Source organism: Tupaia chinensis, unplaced genomic scaffold (assembly GCF_000334495.1).
Source record: "Tupaia chinensis unplaced genomic scaffold, TupChi_1.0 Scaffold000420_1, whole genome shotgun sequence".
In the NCBI taxonomy this organism is placed as follows: domain Eukaryota; kingdom Metazoa; phylum Chordata; class Mammalia; order Scandentia; family Tupaiidae; genus Tupaia; species Tupaia belangeri.
In genome coordinates, this window is record NW_006159925.1 from 234,146 (window position 1) to 246,943 (window position 12,798).

General features: G+C 36.5%; 1 protein-coding gene across 1 annotated transcript in view; it reads right to left on the bottom strand.

The window, feature by feature from the left end:
* BRINP3 (BMP/retinoic acid inducible neural specific 3) overlaps positions 1-12,798 on the bottom strand; it is a 428,987-nt gene that overhangs the window by 139,118 nt on the left and 277,071 nt on the right. Inside the window, exon 4 of the mRNA XM_014590228.2 lies at positions 7,889-8,079. Coding sequence (XP_014445714.1) covers positions 7,889-8,079 — 191 coding nt within the window. The remainder of the gene's footprint in view (positions 1-7,888; positions 8,080-12,798) is intronic.

The window sequence follows — 12,798 nt, forward strand, 5'->3', positions numbered from 1 at the left end:
AGGGATATTCAGACAGAAGCAGCTCAATGATCTCTAAACATGTTTGATCAAAAGAAGTCTTCGATGACGCTTATTTTAATTAAAATCACTAAATCCGAAGGCAGATTCATTTTTAAAATAGTAAAAGTGTCAAGTTGAATATAATAGAATGCCCAATAGATTAACAGCAGCATTTTAGCAGAAATTATGCAGGCCTAGAGAGAAGAGGATAATAAATTCAAAATACTAAACAAAAAAATGGACAACCAAGAATACGATACCCACTAAACTTATCCTTCAGGATAGAAGGAGAAATAAGGTCCTTCTCAGGTAAGCAAACACTGGGAGAATTTGTTGTCACTAGACTTACCTTACAGGAAATCCTGCAAGAAGTCCTACATATGAAAGTAAAAGAGTAATAACTACCATCATTAAAAAAAAATGGAAGATACAAAATGTACTTGTAGACAAGATATACAAATGAGAAACAGAAAGAAATCAAACCCAATCATCACACACACACACACAAATCACCAAACTACTATCCTATACAAGAAAAGAAGAAAAAAAGAAACAAAGAATATACAAAACAATCAGAAAATATTTACCAAAATGACAAATGTAAGTTCAAATCTATCTATAGTAACTCTAAATGTAAATGGATTAAACTCTCCACTTAAAACATACAGACTGACAGAATGATTAGAAAAAAAGCAAAACGTAAGTATATATAGTGCCTATAAGCACCTGTATGTAAAGACATACATAGACTGAAAGAGATGAAAAAGGAAATTCTATTCAAATGTGAGTAGGAATAGCTGTGCTCATATCAGATAATAATACAGCCATCAATTCAAAACTGTAAGAAGTTATAAATATGGACATTATAAAATGGTGGCAGGATCAATTAATTAGGAAGATAACTATTTTGAGTACATATATAACCAACATGGGATCACCTAAATATTTAGAACAATTATCACTGGATCTAAAATAAATAAAATAATTATTGTAGCCTTCAATACCCTACTTTTAGCATTGGACAAATCATCTAGACAGAAAACCAACAAAAAAAAAATCAAACTTAAATTGTTCCATAAACCAAATGAATTTAACTGGTATTTACAGATTTTTACCAGCAACTACAGGATATACTTCTTCACATCAGTACGTGGGCCATTTCTCAGGATAGACCACATATTAGGCCAAAAAATAAAATAAAATAAAAAATTGTCAGATGGCATATTCACTGGCCAGAGTAAGACAGAGAAAGACAGAAAGTGAAAAATCACTCTCCATGTAGAATAGTCACATTGCAAACCTTTCTCCATTTCTTCCTCCTTTTGAGGTCTTGGACACTCACACCTAGCATGTTTTTCAAGCCACTGGGCCAAAGACTGGAACCACATAGTCGCCCATGTGGGATCCAGCTGCTTTAATCATCACTCCATGGGATAGTACTACCCCCAACATTTTTTAAATTATTTATTTATTTAACATCATTTGTTGTTGTTATTATTATTATTATTATTTTCAATTTGACCAGCAAAAGATAGAGAGAAAGAGAAAGTGAGAAAGCAAGCCACCAGGTCTGGGACTCAAACTGTGGTCGGTCATGTGGAAGTCCAACACCTCAATCAACACACCACCTGCCTGCCAGCCCCCACAAATTTTTAAGATGGAAGTCAGATTGAGTATCCTTGCTGATTGCAGTGGAATAAAACTAGAAATCAATAACTTGAGTAATATTGAAAATCATACGATTTCATGAAAACTAAATAATATGTTCCTGAATGACATGTGAAAACAAAAACACAATATGCCAGAACCTGTAGGATACAACAAAAGCATTCTAAGAGGGAAGTCTGTAGAAATGAGTACCTTTAAAAATAAGTAAATAAAGAAACCATCTAAGGACTTACCTTAAGGAACTAGTTAAATAAGAACAAACTATCAAAAATTAACAGAATGATAGAAATAATAAAGACCAGAGAAGAAATAAGCTTCAGACCAAGAAACATAATAAAATCAATGAAACAAAAAGTTGTTTCTTTGAAAAGGTAAGTAAAATTGACAAATCATTAACTCAACTAAGAACAAGATATAGGACAAGTAACTAAAATAAAAAATGAAAAGAGACATTACAACTGATACTACAGAAATACATAAAGTAATTAGATACTGTTATGAACAACTATAATGAACAACTAACGATAAGCAACAATCTGAAAAACTTAAATAAAACAGGTTAATTCTTAAACACATACAAGTTGCCAAGACTGAAACATGGAAGAACTAGAATATCTGAAAAGGCAGAGAACAACTATTGACATTGAATCAGTAATGAAAGTCTCTTAATGGGCCAGCTGGTGACATGGTATTTGAGATGGCTGGATCCCACATAGTTTATCACATGGTTTGATTCCTAGGTAGGCAGCTTGAAAACATACTGAGTGCATGTATATGCACACTCCAAATCTGGAGAGGAGAATGGAGAAGAAGGAATTATGGTGAGGTCAACCCTCTCCCACCCCTATGAGGTGCTTTCTCAATTTCCCTGTCTCTCTCTCTCTCTCTGTCTTTCTCCAGAGAACTTGCATCTCTTATAGCTTATTAAAAAAAAAAAAAAAAACCTCCCAAGAAAAATCTCCCACGTGGCCTACTGAGTGGTTCAAGTCCCAGACTTGGTGACTTGAAATACATTTTGGGTATATGTGTGTGGGTGCCCCAAATTTCAAGAAAAGAATAGAGTAGAAGGTATTTCACATGGTCATTCCCCACATGGTCATTTCTCATTTCCTCTCTCTTTCTCTCTCTCTATCCCTCTGTCTCTCTCTCTCTATGTCTCTCTATGGTGAGTGCATGTGCAAACTATAAAAATTATACAAAGAAAGGGAAAAAAGGAACACATCACTTTACTGCTGAATTCTAAAACAAAAATTTAATAGAGAGCTAATATCAAATCTCCTCAATCTATTCCAAGCAACCAATGTGGAAAAAACCCTTCCAAACTCTTTCAATGCGGCAGGCATTACCCAGATTACCAAAACTAGACAAAGATAGAACAAAAAGAGAAAACCAGACACCAATAACCCTAATGCATATAGATGTAAAAATCCTCCACAAAATACTAGCAAACTGATTTCAACAGCATATCAAAAAGATTATAGAACATGACCGAGTGAGTCCTACCCTGTGGACAAAGGATTGCTCAGCACAGGCAAATCCATACATGTAATATACCCTATGGACCAACTGAAAGACGAAATTATAATGTCATCTCAAGAAATGCAGACTTCTTTTTAAATTTAAAGTAGACTTTATTTTATAGAACAGGTTTGAGTTCAGAGCAAAACTGAGCATAAAGAGAATTCCAGTATATATACCCTTGTTCCTAAACATGCACAACTTCCATTACCAATACCTCTGGCCAGAGCCGTACACTTGTTACATTTTCTGACCAACATTGACATGGCAGTATTACTCAGAGTTCATAGACTCTTTATTTTTTTTAAACTCCAACATCCTTTTGTGATAAAAAAAAAAAAACACTCAGCAAATTAGGGATAGAAGAAATGTACCTCAACAATAAAAGCCATATCTTACAAAGTCACAGCTAATATGACACTATAGGAGAAAAACTGAAAGATTTTTCTCTAAGAAATGAAACAAGAGGGGGCCAGCAGTTAACGTAATGGCTATGTCACTGGACTCCCATGTAGTCGACTGCGGTTCAAGTACTGGACCCAGTGGCTTAAACTCACGCTGAGTGTGTATGTGTGAGTGCCCAAGATCTCGAGAAGAGAATGGAGGAGAAGGGATTGCGGCATGGCCATGCCCCCACCCCCAGAGGGTGATTTCTCACTTTCTGTCTGTCTCTGTCTTTCTGGCAAGTGCACATGCCCTATAGCAAAAAAACACTCTAAAAAAATAATCCAGAAATAAAAAAAGAGAGGTACGTCCACATTTCCACATTCAACCCTCTTTCTCAACCTAGGACTAGATGTCCCAGCCATAGATACTGAGCAAGAGAAAGAAATAAAGAGCATCCAAATTGGAAATGAGGAAGTCAATTTGTACCTATCTGCAAACAATAGGATCTTTTACATGGAAAACCTTAAAGATTCTACAAAAAAAAAACCTCTCTGAACCAATAAATTCAGTAAAGTTATAGGATATAAAAATCAACCTACAGAATCAGTATATTAATTACCATGATTTAATAATTACACATTACATCCATGTGCTGTAAAAGCACATTGCACCTCTGTAGGTGTGTAGTTATAGTAATTATTAGTAACAAATAAAACTGTCCAAAAGTTAATAAAAAATAAAAATATTTGAAGTAAGTGTCATTAATTGCAATAGTATGGCAATTAATGAGGTTGGATATTTTTCAAGCTGTTTTAAAATTTACAGATATGTTAATGAACTACATTTCTATGCTTGCATTCATAATGGTGAGAGATAAAAACAACAAATTGTTCCGTTCCAATTTAGAGAAACTGGCTCATAATTAATACTAATTGCCTAACTCTTTTGTGTTTTGTAAGAATTAGCATGATAAAACTGACATGATTCTACAGATTTAATTATAGCTGTGCTGTCATCTGATAATCTTATTTGACTTTCTTTTTGAGCAATACTATTTCCTAAATTCTGTGAATCAAGGGACAACTTCAACATTTGTTTAAGAAATCAAATACCTACTACAAAGCATTTGAAATACAAGTTGACTTACCAAATCAGTGAAATTATGTATCTTGCTACTCCAAGTTTGATTCTTTAAAATATAAAAGCAACACATTGTATCTTTAAAGATTTAACAAAGGAGTTAAGCCCTTGGTTTCAAAGATACTGGGAGAACACACCGCACTGAATTATTTATTCAACTATAAAGAATTTTCCGTAGTTGAACACCCTTGGATCCACTCCATCCACCCCCGCCTTCCATATCTTGTTAGTTCCTCATACCCTATTAACTTACATCTGAGCACTTAGGATTTTAGCTGGACCTAAAATGGAGAACATACATCTTTTATCTTTGCAGAGACACATCTGGTAAGTAATAATGTAAATGATACTCTTTCCAGAAAAATGCGCAGACATAGTGCGCAACGTAATTCAAGGAGCCTATAGGCCTCCTGAAGTGCTCGTGGACACCGTGTCTGGCTCCAGTGCCTCAACACAGCATTCCAAAGCAAAGCGTTTTCTGGAACCGTCACACTAACCCAGACTGCAGCTAACCCAGGATCAGAGGATCCTAGGACACTGAAAATTTTTTTTTTTTTTTGAGAGGTTTTTGCTATAGAGCACATGCGCTCACCAGAAAGACAGAGAGAAACAGAGAGACAGAAAGTAAGAAATCCTCCTCCATTCTTCTCTCAGGATCTTGGGCATGCAGGCACATGGACCCAGCATGAGGTTAAGCTGCCGGGTCTGGGACTCGAATCACAGTCAACTACATGGGAGTCCAGCAACATAGCCATTATGCCATCTGCTGGTCCCAACACTTAAACTTTTAACTGTCTCAGGGAACTCCTTGTAGGCTTAAAAACACATCCCAAGGGGCTGACAGGTGATGTGGTGGTTGGGATGCTGGACTCCCACATGGCTGACTGTGGTTTGAGACTCAGGCTTGGCAGTTTACTTTCTCATTTTCTCTCTCTCTTGCTCTGTCCCTCTCTGGTCAAATTAAAACAAATAAATAAATAAAGTTAAATAAAGTAATTAAAAAAAATACATCCCCACATGTCTAACAGCACTCCTTTCTGTCTCATTTTTCTACGTGATCTTTGGACTCTGAAAAGTTCTGTATCTACGTTCTTACCATGACATTGCCATTTACTTGACAAGTGAATGAGGAGACACCTCATTTACTTGTTTCCTCAGGTCCGGCAGGAGATATGGGTATTTTTGTCCACAGTCCATCCCTGTATCATTTTCATAAAGTTCTGTTTCTTCCCCCAATCTGAAGGCCCCCTTTTCTTTCCTAGACCCAGCCACGCTAAACACACTTCGAAACAGCCCATAACGTGCACTGGAATTTCATTCCACGGTCAGTGGAGAATGGCCCTTCCCTGTAGCCTTGTCAAAGGGAGGTTGTTGATTCCAAAATTCCAGGTGACTCTCTTCTCTTCCCCAAAGCAGCTCTCAGGCACTCGTTTTGTTTAAAGATCTCTTTTCCTTTGGGGCTTATTTCTACCACACAGCCAAGTCTCAGGCTTTGTGATGCCCTGTCACTCCCAGTTGTTGTCACCAGAGTCTTAAAACAAGGCCTGCATACAATAGCGTGTCCCACTAAAATGAGCTTCTTCAACATACGCTTCTCTTATGGGAAGAGAGAAATACATGCAAAGGCTCACTGGATGTTGACATGAACTGCGTATGACTAATTCTTAGTGTGAGTGCAGAATTATAGTGAGGTGTCACAGTGGTGAACTAAAGAAAAACAGCACATCATGTAATAGACACACTTTTCATAGTAATTTCTATTAAAAATACAGTTTAAGCTACTGTTCATGTTATTGAAAGTGACTTCTGAAAAATCTTATTTCTCCTCAGTAATTTCAAAGTAAATATCTCTAACTATATTTACCTTAGGAAATGTTCAAATTACCTAAAGTATCTGCATTTGTACTGGGTATGGTTTTATCCATATAGCACTGGTCATCTATTTGGTGATCCCATATCGCATGAATCCTACTGTCAAAACCAAACCATCATGTAATTTGCATCTACACAAGCCTTTTTCAATCCCTTCTATAACAGGTTTGAAAGTAAATATATCAGGACTTTGTACAATTGTTTGTGTAACCTTTACACTAAAAATGTTTCCATATAACTTTTTATTTTCTCAGGTACATCTTGGACCAAAAAAAAAAAATACCTTGTGGTTATTTTTCCTAGAATTCTTAACATACTGAGGTAGGAACATTTCAACCTAAAATAACATGCACACTTAAATTTTAGTGTTAGAGAGGAATATAATGTCGTATTTAATGCTTTTTTTATATTAAGTATAAAACATTGGGTTTGAAATACGTAGAAACGTGCTTTGTATTTTATCACGGTCTTATTATCTTCATCTAGAATCACACCTCACCAGCTCTTCATTCTGTTAGATTTACAATGGCCACAGGTCAAACAAAATAACTTGTTGCCTATACTGATGGAGAAACATGTCTAAAATTCTATCGTTTTAGAGATGACAGCTTCTCTCTCTCTCCCTTGTTCTGTCTCTCTGTTTATTTTCCTTTGTTTAGAAAAGTTAGAGCTACATTATTTTCCCCTTCCCTCAGTTTTAATAAAGTCGATCTTAGTGTAGTTAAAGTCAAATGATTTTAATGAACATGTTACTCCACTAATTCTGGATTAGTACTAGTATCTGTAGTGTATTTGACTTCTATAATGTTACCATCAAGCCCTTCTCCTTCTTAACTGTATCTTAAAAACAATGGGAGGAACAGATGTTAAACCATGACTTCCTCATGCTCTTTCCTGCTATGGACCACTGTGAGCCTAATAAAGCCCATTTGTGGGATGGTAGTGGTAAATGCATCAAGTCAAATCAGAAGAATTACCGGAGGAATGGGTGGATTAACACCAAGTTGTATCCATGTGTACTTTGTAATGCAGTCTGGGTACTCCCAGAGAAGCGTGTACAATTTAAATATATTTCAACTAAACTTGGCCATGAGAAACCTTGACTCAGTTATGACACAGAAAAATCCCATGGGAACGTACGCCCTTTCATCTTAAATATATTGCAGAATTCACAACACAAGGACATGCTAAATACAATTTTATAACACAGCTGTTGAAGTGAGCGGTATAAGCAGCTATGTGAAAGTGCGTGGGAGGATGGAAAGGGGGAACTGAGAACAGGTTAGCAGAGACTCGGTCGTACCTTTATGGCAGTCGACGCAATCTGAATGTGGTGAAGTCTCCGCAGGGTGCTGTCCCTGTCGATGAAATAGGAGGCGGCGAGTTGGTGGAGGGTCTCCAGGGTGACCGACGAGCTGTTGGTGCTGGAATCACTGCCTTCAGATCGTTTGCTCAGCTTCCGCTTGTCCACAAAAATGGTGAGTGACTCCTCTCCTGCATCAACGATATTTCAAATTAGTCCGTTTCTCACTTGAAATCAATCTGCAAGTGGTGAGGACGAGGTGATGAATGAATGAAACAAAAGAAAAAAATTATTTTTAGATTCACAAAGATTTCCCAAGTATCTAGAAAAGTTTCTGAACTACTAAAGGCTTACACGTGTATCTGGTGACAGTTAAACATCTAGCTTTTGCTGAACAAGCTCTCTAGTTTTCACTGGTGTTCTTACACTTGAGCTCACTTAACACTCCTGTGGCCCCCACACACATTAAAATTGATCATATAAATTGGTAATAGAAAACTAGGGTATGGCACATGATATAAAATTGTATGTACTCTAACCTTTTGGCCACTGCACAGCATAACAAAATGGAAACAAGGTAAAATATTGGCAGTTTCAGTTTTGTTTGTTAGTTTTAATTTGCTAGTGGGCACGTGGGCTGAACAGGGAGAGGGAGAGGAAGTGTGAAGGCACCCCCATGGTGGATGGTCCTGCTGCAATCCCTTCTCCATTCCTCGCTCTTTTGTCGTTTGAGCATGTTTATATGTGTGCAGTGAGCTTCCAAGCCACGGATCCGGGATTCCAACTACATAGTCAGTCAGGTGGGATTCTGCTGCCTTAACCACCACGTCACTGGCTGGTCCACTGGTTTTTAATTTTAAATTTTAGACAAAGCATATGTATGCAGATATACACACGTATGTAGTACATATGAGGAGCTTTCACAAAGTTCATGAAACATGCGTATGATGACAAAACTGTGCATGGATTTCAAAATGTTTTCACATTAAAATAAACTCATATATTAACTCCATTTTTCCTATGAACTTTTTGAACTTCCTTGTATATACTAGGAATTAATTCAGAAGTTCACTACATATGATATATTAAAATACTGTGTATCAACCCCATGCCAAGAAATTGCTAACTTCTATGGAAAACGTAGGTAGTGGCAATGGATTCTCAAAGGTGAATTTTCAATATATTACAATTAAGCCATAACTTTCGATATTCAAATGTTGACAAAAACTACCCATGTGATTGAAATCAGACATTAAGAACTTGTGATGCTCGGGCTTCCATTTTACCGGGTATTCATCTAGCACATAATTGTCACTTGTTCACATTCTCTCAGGGACCCATCTGTTCGGGTGGCATTGTGCCCACGTGCAAACTGACAAGCCAGGTTTAGAAAAAGCCAAGAAAAACTGCATAGTAGAGTAGTTTGTGTTTCCTCCTCATCTTAAAAATAACAATAATTTTAAAATGACAAAGCCCAGATCCTAAGTAAGAGCTCATACATCTCTGTACCACGAGGAAGTCAGCTTCTACCAGAGAAAGGGTGCAACAAAGGTTCTTTCTTTCTTTCTTTCTTTCTTTCTTTCTTTCTTTCTTTCTTTCTTTCTTTCTTTTTCTGAGCGGTTTTTGCTATAGGGTGCGTGTGCTCACCAGACAGACAGAGAGAGACAGAGAGACAGAAGGTGAGAAATCACCCCCCAAGGTCTATGGCCACACCACGATTCCTTCTCCTCCATTGTCCTCTCAGGGTCTTGGGCACGCACCATACGCGCCTGGCGTGAGTTTAAGCCCCCTGATCCGGGAATCGAACTGCGGTTGACTACGTGGGAGTCCAGTGACATAGCCATTATGCTAACTGCTGGTCCCACAAAGGTTATTTCTGAAAATTGCATTCTGTTTGTTTCTTTTTTTTAGATTTTTACCATAGGCCATGTGTGCTCGCAGGAGACAGAAAAGATATAAAGAAGGAAAGTGAGAAATCACCCTCCCAGGGGCGCTGGCCACTCTGAAATCTCTTTTCTTCCATTTTCCTTCTGGGATTTTGGATTCACACACACACATGCACCCAAAGTGAGTTTCAAGTCACTAGGTCTGGAACTTGAACTATGGTCAGCCATGTGGGAGTCCAGCACCTTAACCACCACTCCACCTGCTGGTACCTAACATTCCTGATTATGTTTGGACATCAAGCAGACAAAGTAGAACTACTAAAGAAAGAAAATAATGCCCATCAAGAATAAGTGGCAAAATCATTTATAGCGTTAGGTCATAAGTATAGTAAACAGCTCGGAAGTTGGAACATTCAAATGTGAAAGGGAACATATATATAAAATATTATAAAATAAAACAAGCAAACAAAAAATCCCAACAAGCACTCTCAGAAGAATATCAAACAATGTGGAAATATGTGTGACTGCATCTTAAGAATGAACGAATCTGAGGAAACCTCATCTCTGGGCTAAGTAGCATATAGAACAGTTCAGTGGTCGTCTAAGAACTCAGAAACCAGCTCTGCTAGGTATGTAAGAGATGTGTCTTATTAAGTGAGATTAAAATAGGACAGCTATGTCTTGGTAAATGTAAATAAAAAAGAAACAAAGGCAATGCTCTTGATATCAAATAGTAAATAATTTGGGCAAAAATTATTAATTAAGGCAAATTAAAAATAATGGCTAGGAGCTGGCAGCTGCTGTGGTGATTAAGGTGGTTGGATTCCCACATGGTTGACCATGGTTTGAGTTCCAGACCTTGCTTTCTCACTTTCCTTCTCTCTCTCTCTGTCTCTCTCTGGTCAACTTCAAAAAATAAAATAAAATAATGACAATAAATAAAAAATACAATAATTCTTAGAAAAGAATGGCTAGTACTAGTAACTAAAACTGGCTACTATCAGCAACTAAACCTTGCAAAGTTGCATAGAGCAGAAAATACAGGGGCTAAAAATGTACACTGCTAATATTATGACAGATCAATGCACATTTCTTATACTTAAATACATCTGGAAGGCTAAGACATTGGTATGTTTAAAGTATTTATTTACATCATCCAAGAGCAAGAGAAACAAAGAGAGAGAAAGGAACAAAGTGAGGCAGCTTCCCAGAGGGTTCGGATGCCCTGACCCCCCTCAGCCCAGCCAGCTCCAGATCACAGGCACATTTATGTTCAGTGCACTCAGAGAGGAGACTGGGCATGAACCGGGGAGGTTTCCATGTGACACTGCTTCCTAGAGTACCATGCTTCATTGCCACTCCGTTTTCTGGACCCTTCTAAGTAAATATTGAAGCTCAAATTGTTAATAGAGAAGGAACCCTTCTTTTCAAGAGTACTCAGAACAAAATTTGGGGAAAAGGCATAGAAAGCAACCATGGATACCAGGGACAGTGTGGGAGGAGGGTGAGACATAGCAGAGGGTGAGAGAGAGAGGGAATCAAGGATGGCCAAAAAAGCAAAATATACAGGGAACAAGAAGTGGAAAATTATTTGTTGATGATAACACTTATGTTGATGTGCTTGAATGAGCCAATATAGAGTGCATTCTGGGATGGGAAATTTCACTTGGTATGCTGTAATGATGTATAGTGAATGAATGTAAATAAATAAATAAATTTACATTTAAAAAGGAACATTCTCCAAAACATGGCTGTATATTCTGTTACTATGCTCCAGACATTTGAAAAGAAAGCAATATCATCATTGACTGACTAAACGATAATAAACATAACAATTAATAGAAAATAAAAAGGCATTCATATGTAACGACTCCCTACTATAATTTTGAATGAAAAGATAGATGAAAGTAGAATTACAAACTTTCAAGGAAAACATTATATATCAAAATTTTTTGCATCACAATAAATTCATACCTTAATTACTATTTCCCATGTACTATTCAAGTACTAAATTTTTTGCATCACAATAAATTCATACCTTCATTACTGTTTCCCATTTACTATTCAAGTACTCTCATAGAAAAAACTTTAAATATATATATTACATTGTCAGGAAAATACATAAATAAATACATAAATAAAATATTAATTACATAAAAATTTAAAGACAAAAGAAATGATAAAACAAGGTTATATAAAATAAAAAGAAGTAATTACAACTATGAAGGCATGTGTAGAGTTAAAAAGAAAAAGAGGAGAAATAAAAAACACATCCCCAAATAGTTTTATTGAGAGAAAAAAAATACACCAACAATCAGTTGACTGTAGAAAGAAAACTAAACAAAGAATTGACAGATTAAACAAATTATAATGAAACAGATTATTTTAAAAAAACAGTATAATTGATTTTGTAAAATGTTTCACAAGTAAATTTAGATGTCATAGAATGCTTTCACCCCATAAAGAGAAAAAAAAAAAATTAACAGACCCATATGGTTTTGGAGGGGAACTCTGCCAAAATCTTAAAGATCAAAAAAATCTGACTTTACCAAAACTGTTTCTAGAGCACATTAAATAAAGGAAAACTTCCAAGTTCATTTTTATAAACTGAGTGAAAAATTGGCTCAAATACCTGGAAAATACCACACACACACACATAGTAACAACATATAATAGTAATGTTAATACATGATAAATAATAATATTGATAATATGAGTATCAATCCAAAAATCATAAAGTCATAGCAAACATGGCAACAGTAAGTTTTTTTTAATAATTATTTTATTTAACTTTATTTATTTATTTATTTATTTATATTTGAGCAAGGAGAGACACAGCGAGAGAGGAAAAGTGAGAAAGCAAGCTGCCAGGTCCAACACTCAAACCACAGTCGGCCACGTTGGAATTCAGCGCCCTTAACCACCACGCCACCTGCCAGCCCCGGGCAACAGTAAGTTTTTAAAACTTGTATCTCATGAGCAAATACGATAATTCTCGTAGTGCAAGGGTGGCTCACTTATTAG